Here is a 14,258-nt window from a genome sequence, read left to right as displayed (position 1 = left end):
TGTGCACTGTTAGACCTTACCGGGTTTTTTTACAGTAAAATACTGGCAACACTGTTGCCAGTAATATACTGTTAATTGTACAGTTCTTTACTGTAATCTACAGTTTGTTTCTGTAAAAATGCACTAAATTAAAATTCAAGTTAACGAATTACACTTGCAGAAACCGACTGCCTTAAATTGACCAACTGTCATTTAAATGTATTAACAAAAATGTATAATGCATTAATAATGTGAGCAAAGTATTACTGTGAACTTCTTTCATTTGAGACCACTAAAAAACTTTTGTAAATAAAGAGATTTCCACTGGACCAGCAACTACACAATCAGCGCCTGTTAAATAAAGCAACATGCAGCAAATCATCAATGTCTGTAGATCTTCTCCTGGACTGAAGCACAGGCTCTACTCTTCTGCACAACGGTGACCCAAAAAATACATTTTACAGTAAACTACTGGCAACAGTGTTGCCAGTATATACCTGTTTTATAACTTACAGTTTATTACTGTTAAAATACATTTTGTGGGTGTGTCTTTTTATCTTACACTGTTAACTCTTTACACCCCACAGGAAAATCCACACTACAAAGAGTAAAAAGTAACATTGACGCAGTGTTGCAGTGAGATAATTAAGAGAATATGTTGAATAATAAGTTAATAAGTGAAATAAGTGATTGTTGAGCATTAGTGATGAACACCTGCTGTTAACAAGCAGAATCACTGAAGGAAAGAGGAACACAAGAACAGAAAATAGAGAAACACAAGAACTACAACTGACTTCCAGCCATTACACATTTTTACACTTATTATTAACAGTATGACTTTATTTCTGTCATACATCTACAGAAGTTGTTATTGAGATGTTTAATTGAAAATGTTTGCTTTGAAGTTACCATGATGGAGATCAGTGCTTGCTTTAGTTGGGATGCTGACCCTTGACTATTTAACATTAGTATTTCACTGGCTGAATGAACTGTGTCTTTGCACTTGTGCACACACAGCTTGTGAATAATTGCAGTTATACTGATTATGATGAAAAAAAATCATCGTATAGCCTGTTCATACACTAAATCTCTTTCAGTTTTAAATTCTGTATTAAAGTGTTATATTACCACCACTGTGAAACCATAGTAAAAAATTACAATGATAATTGTATTTGATAATTGTATAATTTAACACATAATGTACAGCCTAAAAAAGAAACAGAGCTACAATGTCTTGTAGAAACACAGAAATATCAAAAATCTGCATATGTCTCTCATCAATGGTGGCAATAATTTATTTGTATTTATTTATTCATGCAGCAGTGCATGCTGGGAGTTTTATACAATCCTGGAACCCAGCATGCATTGCGACATGAAAGTTTTTATTGTCACCATTGTTGAGATTCATGTGCTGATTGTTGATGTCTGTGTGTGTCTGAGTTAAGCAGGAGTTCAAAAAGTTTTAATACACTATATTATTTCAATATTCTTCAGAATAACTGATTACAGAAACATTGCTGTATTTCACATTATAGATTTACAGATATGATTAATATGAAAAACCCATAAATCCAAAGATTTTACACTGGTTAAGATCAGAGAATCAGACATGTCCAGGATGATTATGTAATCACCACAACAGTCATAAACACCTTATCATCTTTCTCTTGACTTGTTCTTGCCATAACAAATGTGTTTTATAAACTCATAGTTAAAGCAGTCAGAGAAAAACTGATATAATAAAGTCAATGGTTCGAGAGCCCAACTAAAACAAATACTGATCTCCATCATGGTGATAATAACTTTATTATTTTCAATAAAACATCAACAATGAAATATTTGTTAATTCTCAACAATAACTTTTGTACAAAAGAAATAATGTTAAACTGGTTTGTAAACTGGTTTCACACTCAGTGTTGCTGGAAGTCAGTTGTAGTTCTTGTGTTTCTCTTTTTTCTGTTCTTGTTTCTCTGTCCTTCAGTGATTCTGCTTATCAGGTGTTCATCAGTGTCTCAATTCACTCACTTCTTTTCATTCACTCTGTCAAGGGGACTATATTAGTGAACTAATGTAGGGAATAGTGAATGAGGGTATAGGGTGTGATTGGGAAAACAGCCTCTGAGTGTCGATTTTGAGCATTGTTAATTCACAGTATATTCCTGTAGACTATTTTTGTTTTCTACGGTATATTACTGTTTTAATGGAAAATGGTATGATACTGTCAGAATTAGGCCTTTTTTTACAGCAAGGGTTAACAGTGTGCATACATTCTTAAAATGCGCATAATAATGTATGCGCTCATTTGAGTCGGATTTTATCCGATAATAAGACATATGCTTAAACTACTTTTAAACTAAACACGTTTGTAAAATAATTTGCTTGATGAGCAACAAAATCTATGTGACTTTGCCTCAAAAGAGGCTGTGATTGGATGACTGGTCTAAGCATCTCAAATGTTAGTTTGGTTTGATGGTTCTGAAACGCCTGAGTCAAAGTCTGTGATCAGAATGATTTGGTTTAATTCCTCCAGAAGCGACTCGCATGATTGTTCACAAACACCAGCATCTGAACGCCAGAGAACATGACAGAGTTTATTGTGTTTCGTCTGTCGCTCTGAACACAACTCATTTATGATGGAGGAAAAAAGAGCCACAGTTTCTTTCATGACTGCAGCAACTTCCAATTTTATTACAGATATTTTGTGCCAGTTTCCCAGGACATGAGATTGAAACGCTACTTTATTCACACATTTTATGTGATATTCCAATTATGAGCATAAGTTAAATTCACAACCTCTAAAACAAACATAGCTAATGACAAAACTGTACATTTCAAATATAAACTGAGATTTGTTATGAAATCACACATACATAAAATAAAAACATGCTTACTCTACTTATCAGCAATTCGGAGAATTTCAAGAAAACAATGACAGTAATGCAGACCATATAAATGAATGGAATATGATTGAAGTAGGATCCATAATCTATGTAAACATGTGGAATCGTCTCATGGCGAGGAATTTCACATTTCAACTATTTCATATATTTGTCTTTTTTTACGTGTCATGGCAAACCAGAGAAACTGACATATTACAAAAAAAAGAAAAAGAAAAAAAAAACATTTTCCTCTTCACAGCCATGAGAAATGGTTTTAAGGCATAAGAGTTTTAAGAAATACCTATGTGGCGTTCACACTAATGGAGCAATCAAACAACATTTCATGAATTTTCAATAAAAGCTTGTGATTTCTGCACTTCCATGGCTTCGCTGTGATTGTCATTTGCATATGGTTGCCATCAATCTTGTCACGGTTCTCCTTGATAATGAATGAAAGTCCTTGACCACCTCAAATATAGATTACTGAAATAATTACCTATAAAAAGCTCTAATTTTTACTGCAACACTTTGTAGATGTGTATGTCGTGTCTCTAAAATGTTACTCTTGAGGCCTCTAATTCTCATTAAAAAAGTCCTTAATTTTTTATCTTCTGTGACAAAAAGGAGTTCACTTAACACATTTTTTTCAATTTAGTCTTTTTAATGACAAAAAAGCGGCATGTTGACTTGTCCTGGCAGATGATCAGCTTACAGCAACATTTAACACTCAATATAACATTAAAATTACTCACCATTGCAAAGCTTAAAGGGATACTTCAGGATTTAGCATTAAGCTTTGTATTAGTAGAAAACCTGTAGTATTTTCGAATTACCGTGCTTTCCACCCTCATATCCCCCTGAGAGTAGAGATTTATGTATTTTTTGTCTGGAAAAAATCCTCCGATGACGCAAAAATCGTCATTTTGCGTCATCTGAGGATTTTCTGGCCAGAGGCAAAAGACTACAGCCAGTAGATGGCGTTGTTCCGCATGTTTTCAACCCGCCCATAGAGGGTGGGATCTCACTCACAGAATGTACACATATGGTGCGTTCAAGTCATCTCGTATAGATCGTATTTACGAGTTGAATGCACATGAACGCCACCACAATGTCGTAAATACCAGTGGGGAGCTCGGGATTTTCTTTAAGCCCCGATCTGTACGAGTTGGGGGCGTGTCAGTGAGAAGCATGGCGGAATCAATGAATGCAACGTCTGTAGTTGAGCAAAGTGATAGTAAAATATAGCCTATCACTTACAGGTTTAGCAGTGACATTGTAAGGCTTTTTCATTTATAACAAAGTAAGCTCTCTGCACAAAATATGATATAGCCTACTTGTAATATAACAATTAACTAATTATATAATGATACAGTTAATTTACATTGGCCTCATAAGTTAATTAAAAACATAAAAAGAAAAACACACCCGATGCGCATTCTTTGTTCTTCATTTTCTATAAGCAGAGTTAACAAAACTTGCTATATTTTCGTGTTATTCATTAAAAGAAGGTACACCACCATCTTGCTCCGACGAAACTGACTTGAACGCACCTCACGTCGTCAACACGACTTCCCACCTCGTACGTACGAAATTCCCAGGAGGACTTGAACGCACCATTTGTGTCAGCTTTGGAAGCTAAGCTAGCAGGCTCTTGTTCTGTGGAGAAAGCTGAATAGTAGGAGAAAGCTGAGTAGTAGGGGTTACCATCCTCCTTTTCCCGGACTTGTCCGGCGGGCGAGATCGTTCAAAATGTCCGGGATTCAGCTTTTGCTTTCTGCAGTCGCCATTCATTGTTTACATGCACATCTCTTGTTTCAATCTAACTGAATTCATTCCGATCGGTGAATCTGAATGTAGTGTTTACATGAACGCTAAACAAGTGATCGGTTGATGTGCGTTTTAACATTGCTAAGAAAATTCCCGCACCTCCGTGAGAGATGCGAGACCGGCGCGTCTCAGTAATGACGCCACCGGCCTCGCGCCGTTCTCCCGTGCCCCTCAGCCTCGTCCTGCTCGCCACAGTAAACATAATGAATGGCGACTGTAGAACGCAAAAGCCGAATCCCAGACATTTTGGGCGATCCCGAAATCCCAGGCAGACTTGTCACGGAGACTCACTGGTAGCCTAATCTTGTTGTTTTCAATTGCGCTCTCTTACCGGTAGGCGTGGCCTCCTAGGGCAGCGAAGCAAGTGCATTCTGGGAGTTGTTGTCTTTCATCCACATAAGCCAAAAATACATTTTCTGGCTTTTCTCAGTCTAGAAAGCTCCAAATTAAAAAATTTCTTCACGTTTCTTCTACATAAATGACCTATTTTAAATACACATTCATCTTTCCAGAGGTGAAGTATCCCTTTAAGAAACATCCATCAGAGTTTTAACACTTTTTGGATTAAACACAAGTGAAGAAACTTATGGAATGCACTCAAAGAGTAAACATGGTAATACAAATGAAATAAAACGGAAATGCTAAAGCAAAAAAAATATGTTCTTTTTAATGACATGAGGATGTTTAGACTTTCTGGTGGTCAAAATAAAAATCTAGATCATTTGATGCCGCTGTAAATCACAAACAAGTCCTGCTCTTGATCCGCAGAAGATCTGTAAAAAAAAAAGAAGAAGAATATATGCTGACAGTTATACCTCTTGTTTTACTGCTACACAAGGATTGGCTTTTATGAAGAAACATACTCTTATTTGACATAAATGTCATAAGGTCGTAAATGTAAAAGTAGAAGTAATAATGTCTCACTTGGTTTTAGTAGCAGGACGGTGAACTGTAATGCTGGCATACTGGATATCATCCTCTTCAGGTTTCTTTGCTTTATTTCTGTGATGTTTGACAGAAGCATAGAGGACCATGTCTTCACCTTCAGATTCAGAGGCCTTTCCTGCAGATGTCTGCAATAGAATCAATGCATAACCTTTATATTAACATCTTTTGTGAATTTACAGCAAACAATTTACATAACAATTCAGCTTTCCACACTCAGAATGTTTTAAAAGTGTATGATAATTCACATACAGCTCCATGAAATGAGCAACAAAACTTCATCAAGACATTTCATGGGAAATATGTCACCATTTAAGCAGTTATAAATGTTTTAATAACTGTTAAAAGCTTTAATATCTCTGTATTTCACATCAGTGATCAATAACAACTGTGTTAAACGAACACGTCACAGTGATGGAGAACTCCCCCCCCCCCCAAATATCTTTGTGTTCTGCTTTTTTCATGCATACAGTCTATGAAGTATCACTAGTGAAATATGAAGTCATTTAACTTTGACCTACCTTTTTTTGCTCATTGTCCCGCGAGTCATTTAAATGGTTGTCACTGTCCTTAGGGTCATTATTTCTGATCTTCTTCCTTTAAGTATAAATGCATATATAAAAGTTACTTTATACTGCAAAAAGTGGCTCTGCAATTGGTTAACCTTCATACAATGACACAAAAAAATGTTCACTGAATTAAAATATCTACAAAACAAATTCAGATTTGAGTCAATTGATCAAAAGTCAGAATATGAATTATATATACTGCTCACTGACCTTCTGCATACAATGATGATGAGGAGGAAGAAGCAAAATAAAGCCACAGTTGCAGTAATGGCACACAAACCAATGATAAACCAGATACTCCAGACATCTAATGTAAAAGAAAGGGAACATTGGCATTATTTATTTCTATTAAAGTCTTTAACCCTTGTGCTGTGTTGAAAACCCTGTCACACTTTTTTGTGTTCCAGAGTTAAAAATGACCAGCCGCTTTTACAATAAATCACTGGTTATGCTATATTATAACCAAATATTAGATTCCCAGACAGCAACATAGTGTTGGCCCAGATCCGGCCCACATTTGGAATCCACACGTGAAATCCACACTTACCAGATGTGGGCCGGATCTGGGCCAACACTATGTTGCTGTCTGGGTTTAATCTTTTTTCTTTCAAGTAGGACAGGTTTTGCATTTATTTTTTAAACTGATTGATCATAGGCCTCATTGATCTGAGGATAAAGAGGCGTAAAAGAAGGTGTTTGTGTGTGTGTGTGTGTGTGTGTGCGTGTGTGTGTGTGTGTGTGTGTGTGTGTGTGTGTGTGTGTGTGTGTGTGTGTGTGTGTGTGTGTGTGTGTGTGTGTGTGTGTGTATCAATATCAGCTCAGATCAATGAGGCCTAGGATCAATCAATTCCCTAAAGAAATACAAATCCTGACGTATTTGAAAGAAAGCAAGTCGACAAAAGGAACACCTCAAGTTTATCTGTCACAATCCTGGTTTTGTGTCTTGTGTTGTGTAAGTTTTACAAATAAAAAATTAAAAAAATCGATTGAATTAAGTATTTGTATTAGTTTTTTTTCTCAGACATTTTGTGCACTGCTTAAGTATGAGTAATTTAAAAAAGTGAATCAACATGTAATAGCAGTAAAATGACTGTTTCTCCTATTTTTTCTTTTCATAACTGATCTAAATATTTATGAATTTTGAACATTAATGAATAAAAAAGTTTAAAAAAAATACTTGAAGAGATCTGTGTGAGATTTTCCAGAAACACTAGAACCTGTGTAAAAATTGAAACACACTTATCATACAAATTTAATTCTCAAAAGGCCTATCAGAAAAACCGTTGCATCACGTTCTTCCTCTGAGGTAAAGGCTTATTCCGCACTGTGCGAAATTATTCCAAAAATGATGAAAAAAGTAAATAATCTGATGAAGCTAGGTGCTTTGTTTTATGGAGGTGATGGGGACGTTTACATGATGTTCACATGGATGATTACCATAGCCTATGCTTCACGCATGATAATGAGCTCAGACAGGAACGAGTCGACTGAGGCTACCCCTGGTTTCATATGTATTACATAATCAGAAAATGATATAGACATTTCAATCTTTCTCATTCCCTTATGACTGATGCCGCAGTGAACCCGAGGTTACCCCGTGAGTCAGTCCTAGAGCTCCTCCTGTCTGATTTTAGGGGAAAATCGGGTCCATCGGAAACATCCAATAGATTTCTTAGGCGCGCCCCAATAACCCCACAGACACAGTGGAATCACCAAGGGAAAATCTCAGAGTAAAACGGGGAGTTGTGAAAAATATGATACACTGGTGTTTTGAAAGACGAGAAGTTTATCTATGTGTCATCTTTTTACTCTTTTAATTCATTTTATAACTGTATCATATATCTCTTTGAATTTCTTTATAACTGTTTTAATTTTCCAAAAGCATTTGGTAATATTTTGTTGCTATAATGAGTATATACAAATAAAAGTAGATGCTTTTGAATGATGTCTTACTTTTATCTGTAGGCTATGACCAAAAATAACAGAGTATATCAAGTTCTTTCTGATATTATCAGGAAACAATGGATGGGATCGCGCATCCGCAGACAAGAGAAAAAAAAAAAAAAACTTATTTTTACAATTATTTCTTTACAAAACCAAAATGAAAAACCAAATAAAGAATTATCATCAATTAATTATATAATTATGATCAGTTATCATTCAGGAAACGACATTCAATATTAAGATTACGGGTATGTAATATTAACATTTCAACCCGGTGGATTTGTGTGCTGGGAGTATTTTCTGTGATGATTCCATATTTATTTGAAATATGAAACTGTTAATGTTTACATATTATGAGAGAGAAGAGTCTGTGAAAGTGTACCAGTGTTCACAACATCAGCATAAAAGAAGTTAAGACAGATAGAGAATCACGTTTGATGATAAAAGATGATCAGCTGAGTGACCTCAGAATGACCAATAAATATATTTATTTAATATCTAAGAAAACTGAAGCAGCACAAACATAAAATGTATGGCACAAATGACTGAGACTATTTTGCCTACGTTTTGCGTTGAGTGTAGGGACTTCATGTGTGTGATTGAAGGTGGTTCTACATGTCAGATTGAGTGTTTCTTTCTCCAGCACCAGCTGTGGAGTCTGAACCTGAAGGCCTGGAGGAAACACATCTTTCTCACCATGTCCTGAAACTAACAGCTTTTTGTTAAATAAATAATGGAAATGAAGGACGGAAGTGCTTTACCAGAAACATGAAGTTGAATTCCTTGTTGACCAATCCATTTTTGTCCTTCAGTTGCAGTTATTATTCTAAAACAATATGCTCTTTCATCGTTTTCAGTGACGTTGTGCAGTCTGAGGACGGCAGATTTGTTTTGTCTGTCTTCAATGTATTCAACCCTGTCTTCATACTCTGGATATTCTTTTAAACTTTTGATATCTTCTGTTTTGTTCTGTTTCTCACACTTTATCCAAAATGTATCTGTGAGATTATACTGCTGAGGGTATATATATGTGCATGACATGTTTACTGAGGATCCTTTGAGAGCATATATTGATCTAGTTTCATAAGTCACAATCCAGTCTTCTCCAAAAACTCCTGCAACACAAAATAAAAGATAGCAAAGCTTGAGTTATTTGTAAATTAAACTAAAAAATATGAACAATTTGCTGCTGAAGAGATGACACACACACACACACACACACACACACACACACACACACACACACACACACACACACACACACACACACACACACACACACACAGAAATGATCACGCTGACACAGAACTGTGAAAAACAATTTCACATTTAGTAACATGCAAAATAACTGACAGACTGAAAGTGTTTCTGACTGGTGGACCGTGGATACTTAATTAAACATCTACTTTATTAAGTTAATGCATGATTTAAAAACACAAAAAACATCACTTATAGCACCCTTTAAATAACTGTGACTCACCAGAAGTCATGAGCAGAAAGATGAGAGGAAAACTCATTCTGAACTCCATCGCCATTATAACAATCAAAAACCTAACAGAGAACATTACAGTTAATGCAGTGTATGTAACAATCACTGATAGTCTAGTATAACATTAGAACATATTAGACCATATGTGTCAGAAAACATAAAAATGCCCATCCACTCCTTGATCAAAAGCGATCAGATAATATTTAACCCTGTGACTCTTGCTGGATTAAAGAATAGCAATAAAGCTACTAAAAAGGTTTGTTATTGTCTTTGGTTGTTAGAAAAGAATAATGCGTTAATGCTCTAATGCTGCTTAGAAACTGTCTTGCTGACTCACTAACACCCATGAGTCTGAAGAGATAAAGAGTGGTTTGAACAAGTTAAACTGCTAGACTGTGGTTACAGTGAACATTGATCGCATGCTAAGAGTGCGTCTCATGCACGCTAATATGGCAAGACATTTTAACTTTTATTCATTTCCAGGATATGAATCCTTGATATCAACAAATCAATTTTCACTAGTTAAAATGATGGTTATTGATATCAGGAATTAGATTTCTACTAGTAACAATGACTATATTTGATATCAGAAATTACATTTCCACTAGTAACAATGCTAATTCTTGATATCCACAATTAAATTTTCACTAGTAATAATGATCATTCTTGATATCAACAATTGAATTTCAACTAATAAAAACTATAATTCTTGATATCTGTAATTGTATTTTCACTAGTGAAATGTCACCATAGGCTGCCATTCAAAATCAATTGTTGATATCAAGAATTGATTTCTTACTAGTTGAAATTCCAATTTCACATATCAGAAATACAATTCTTAATAGTAAAAACCTTTATTTTTGATATCAAGAATTCAGTTGTCACTAGTTGAAATGTCTATTCTTGATATCAACAATTGAATTGCTACTAGTAACAATGTTAATTTTTTATATCAATAATTCCATTTTCACTAATGACAATGTTAATTTCTGATATCATGAATGTGATTGTTAAGAAAGCCATTTTAGATATCTGAAATAATATTGATATCAGAAACACATTTTCAGATATCAAAAATGAAAAAAATTACTAGTAGCAATTCAATTGTTGATATCAAGAATAAACATTTCAACTAGTGACAATTGAATTATTGATATCAAAAATTATATTTCTACTAGTAAGAAATAAATTATTGATATCAATAATTGATTTTGAATGGCAGCCTATGGTGACATTTCACCAGTGAAAATATAATTACAGATATCAACAATTAAATTGTTGATATCAAGAATTACAATTTTGATATCAAGAATTCAATTGTTGATATCAAGAATTACATTGTTGATATCAAAAAATGTAATTGTTGATATCAAAAATGTAATTTTTGATATCAACAATTCATATCCTGGAAATGAATAAAAGTTAAAACGGCTTGCCATACGCTTAAGCCTTTTCCTCTGGACTTCACATTTCCCTCCATTTGTCTTTTCTCATAGTAACATCAGATTATTGTGTCTTTAGCTTTCTAATGATGTAAGTCAACACAGAAGCTTTTCAGTTTCTTACCATGTCCAGCTGACCTGCCACCAAATTATATTCATCAATTTCTACATGTTTGCATACTTGAAATTAAACAGTTCTGTGTCTCCTGAACCTGAAGTGTCAGCATCAACATTTGCACACAGATGCCACTGTTACAAACCTCTTCTCAAACCACTCAGAGTAAATGAACATGATCCTAAAAATGACTTCTAAACTTTCTACTGTAAATTTGATCTGACCATCACATGATCAGAGATTTTAAAGTAGTTACGTTCTGGATAATTCTTTTCAACATGGTATTTATAAGGGAAAAATATTATTGTATCACATAATTTTACTGATTTGACAGTCTGTACGGAGCCCTAAAGGGACCTTTGCAAATAAACATATACAGACTTTTGCATGCGCACGAGAAACTATTGTGTGCGCACATGATTTTTTAGTTGTTTGATGGTTTGGTTTTTTTCGTGCTCATGCGTTACAAGTTATGTTTAACATATTTCCTTTGTGCGTCACTGCCATTTTACTATGAAGAAAATGAGAGTGTGGATGCGCATGAATTAATAAAAACATATTTGCTCTAAAAGTGGCTTTCATTAGTTTTCATTTCATTTCATTAGTTGGTTTTCATTTTCCTTATGTCCACTTTAAAGTATTCTCTGTGGCTGCCGAGAAACCGTGCCGTGAAATGAGCTGATGGCGCATTACGGCTGTGTGCATTTTCCTATTTGCCAAGTTCAAGGGTCCATAAAAAAGGCTGATACAGTAAAGGTGCTCAAAATGTGTCTTTTGTTTGTGCAGTACGTCATATTTCAAGATCTTATGTCCACTTTAACAAATTTAACTCTGTGGCGGCCGAGAAACCGCGCCGTGAAATAGGTTCAGTGTGCATCGGCATGTGCCAAGTTTAAATGTTGTAAAAAAATATCAAATTTGGATTTCGTTTGGGCAGTATACTTACATTGTCCCTAATGACAATTATTGGGAGAGTAAGATGTACTAAAATGTCATATTTCACAAGATCAAAACCCTCTTTACTTTACCACTTTGTCGGATTTCCTGCATCCTTACGGAAAAATGCTTATTTTCCAATTCTAACAGCGCTTATTGTTAGCAGAGCCATAGACATAAAGGACTTTGGATATAAAGCTCACGCTTTAAAAAACGACAAACTAATAAATAACAGAGGGATAGCCTTTATACAGCCCTTATGAAAGCCACATTTTTAGCAGCTTTATTCATTCAAGTGCATCCATACTCTGGTTTTTCTTCATATTAAAATGGCAGTGACGCACAAATGAAATACACAAATAGGTTATAAATAGGTTATAGTTTACACAAATAGGATATTGTAACGGGTGAATGTAAAAACAAAAAAACAAAACCGGTAACAATTTACAATACGGGTGCACTAATATGCATTAATTCATGCTTAACTAATGCACAGATAATCATGTGTTAATGTATGACTCATGAAGAACTAAACCATTAATTAATGATTACTGCATCAGCAACTAATAAATATTCTATATGATTAATAGATTAAGTAATATATGAATTGTTATTAATTAAATGTGTCATAATGTATTAATTCCATAATAACATTTTATTAACTAATAGTGTAAATTAATGCGTTAATTACGACAATTGGTCAAAGCAATGTACTTCAACTTCGAATTGTCTGCTTTAATTAATAATTAGCTAATGATTTGCAAATGTATCATTATGTTATGACTTTACTTGTTGAGGCACATGACTATTAACTAATTGTTAAGTAATATGCCATTTTGGTTTTGACATCCACAATAAGCCATGGATTTCAATTTCCAACCATCTACAACCAAGATTTCACTGAGTCCGATGAACCTTGTTGTTCATGGCACAGGACTATGTCAGGTTAAGCTTGAGGTCGTGGTACACTGAGAACATGCGGCCGAGCGCTGCTTTTTCATAACACTGTGTCTAGACTGGACAAAGACAATAGAACGTCCATTATAGTCAGTGATACTACACTGGATGCGGCGCCACACTACACAACAAAACCCCGACAGTAAACTGATGCCACACTCTCTGTCTGACGTACTCAGAGCTCTTGTGCTACTTCTGTTACGAAGGACTAATGGACTTGCAATGGTCTGTCATGTCCAGTGTAGACAGCTGGTCTCGTCCAGTTTAAACAGTGTAACAGCGTCAGGAGTTCAGATTCTAGTGTGCTGATATTTGTGTGTGGCCCAACTTACCCATCCTTCAAACACGTTCACCGACATTACATTCACTGCATGTGCAAACTGTCAAAACCCAGAAATGGCATATTACTTAACAATTAGTTAATAGTCATGCGCCTCAACAAGTCATAACATAATGATACATTTGTGAATCATTAATGATTTATTAAAGCAGACAACTGGAAGTTGAAGTACATTGCTTTGACCAATTCTGGTAATTAACACATTCATTTACACTTTTAGTTAAAAAAATATGTTATTAAGAAATTAATACATTATGACACATTTAATTAATAACAATTCATATATTATTTAATATATTAACAATATAGAATCTTTATTAGTTGCTGATGCAGTAATCATTAATTAATGGTTTAGTTCTTCATGAGTCATACATTAACACATGATTATCTGTGCATTAGCATGAATTAATGCATATTAGTGCACCCGTATTGTAAAGTGTTACCAAAAAAACTGTGCGTACGTGAAAAGTTTCTTGTGAGCGTACGAAAGTCTGTATATTTGTTATTTTTGTAAAGGTTCCTTTAGGGGCTCTGTAGTTTTTTGTTTGTCATGACAAACAGTAAAGATGTCAAATGGGTGTTCACTAAGGTCCTGTATTACCTACTCAATGTTCAATTACAAGCGACCCACCCAAAAACATATTCAAAAGTTAATATCAATATCTTCCATTTCACACCCCTACATTTTACAAACTCTTTATCAAATAACACATAAAACTCCCGTACCTTGTTCTTGCTGGCAGCAGCTTTCTTCACTGGTACTCAGAGAGCAAGTGGCGAGTTTGAAGACTGAACCGACGTGTTAAGCTGAACTGACAATGGTTATAATAACACTT

General features: G+C 34.8%; 1 protein-coding gene across 7 annotated transcripts; it reads right to left on the bottom strand.

Annotated features, from left to right (window-relative positions):
• Positions 1–5,218: 5,218 nt before the first annotated feature.
• On the bottom strand, positions 5,219–14,210 carry LOC309493793 (uncharacterized protein). 7 transcript variants are annotated; one of them, XM_082163041.1, is made up of 8 exons: positions 14,149–14,210; positions 9,624–9,694; positions 8,905–9,258; positions 8,708–8,815; positions 6,410–6,506; positions 6,152–6,227; positions 5,610–5,758; positions 5,219–5,458 (listed from the first exon to the last, which is right to left on the bottom strand). In XM_082163041.1, exons 2-8 carry the CDS (start codon positions 9,676–9,678, stop codon positions 5,404–5,406), a joined length of 894 nt encoding a protein of 297 aa, XP_082019167.1. In that variant the 5' UTR covers positions 9,679–9,694; positions 14,149–14,210; the 3' UTR covers positions 5,219–5,403. The 7 variants fall into 7 exon arrangements, 6 of the variants coding, with proteins under 6 accessions (XP_082019167.1, XP_082019165.1, XP_082019166.1 ...); XM_082163039.1 differs by lacking the exon at positions 14,149–14,210 and adding an exon at positions 10,324–10,655 and having other exon boundaries at positions 9,624–10,279; XM_082163040.1 differs by lacking the exon at positions 14,149–14,210 and adding an exon at positions 10,324–10,655 and having other exon boundaries at positions 9,624–10,150.
• Between the last annotated feature and the right edge of the window lie 48 nt (positions 14,211–14,258).

Source organism: Leuciscus leuciscus (genome assembly GCF_965113295.1).
Source record: "Leuciscus leuciscus genome assembly, chromosome: 3".
Classification (NCBI taxonomy): domain Eukaryota; kingdom Metazoa; phylum Chordata; class Actinopteri; order Cypriniformes; family Leuciscidae; genus Leuciscus; species Leuciscus leuciscus.
Note: the sequence above shows the minus strand (reverse complement) of the source record. Positions and strands in the feature narration are given on the sequence as shown.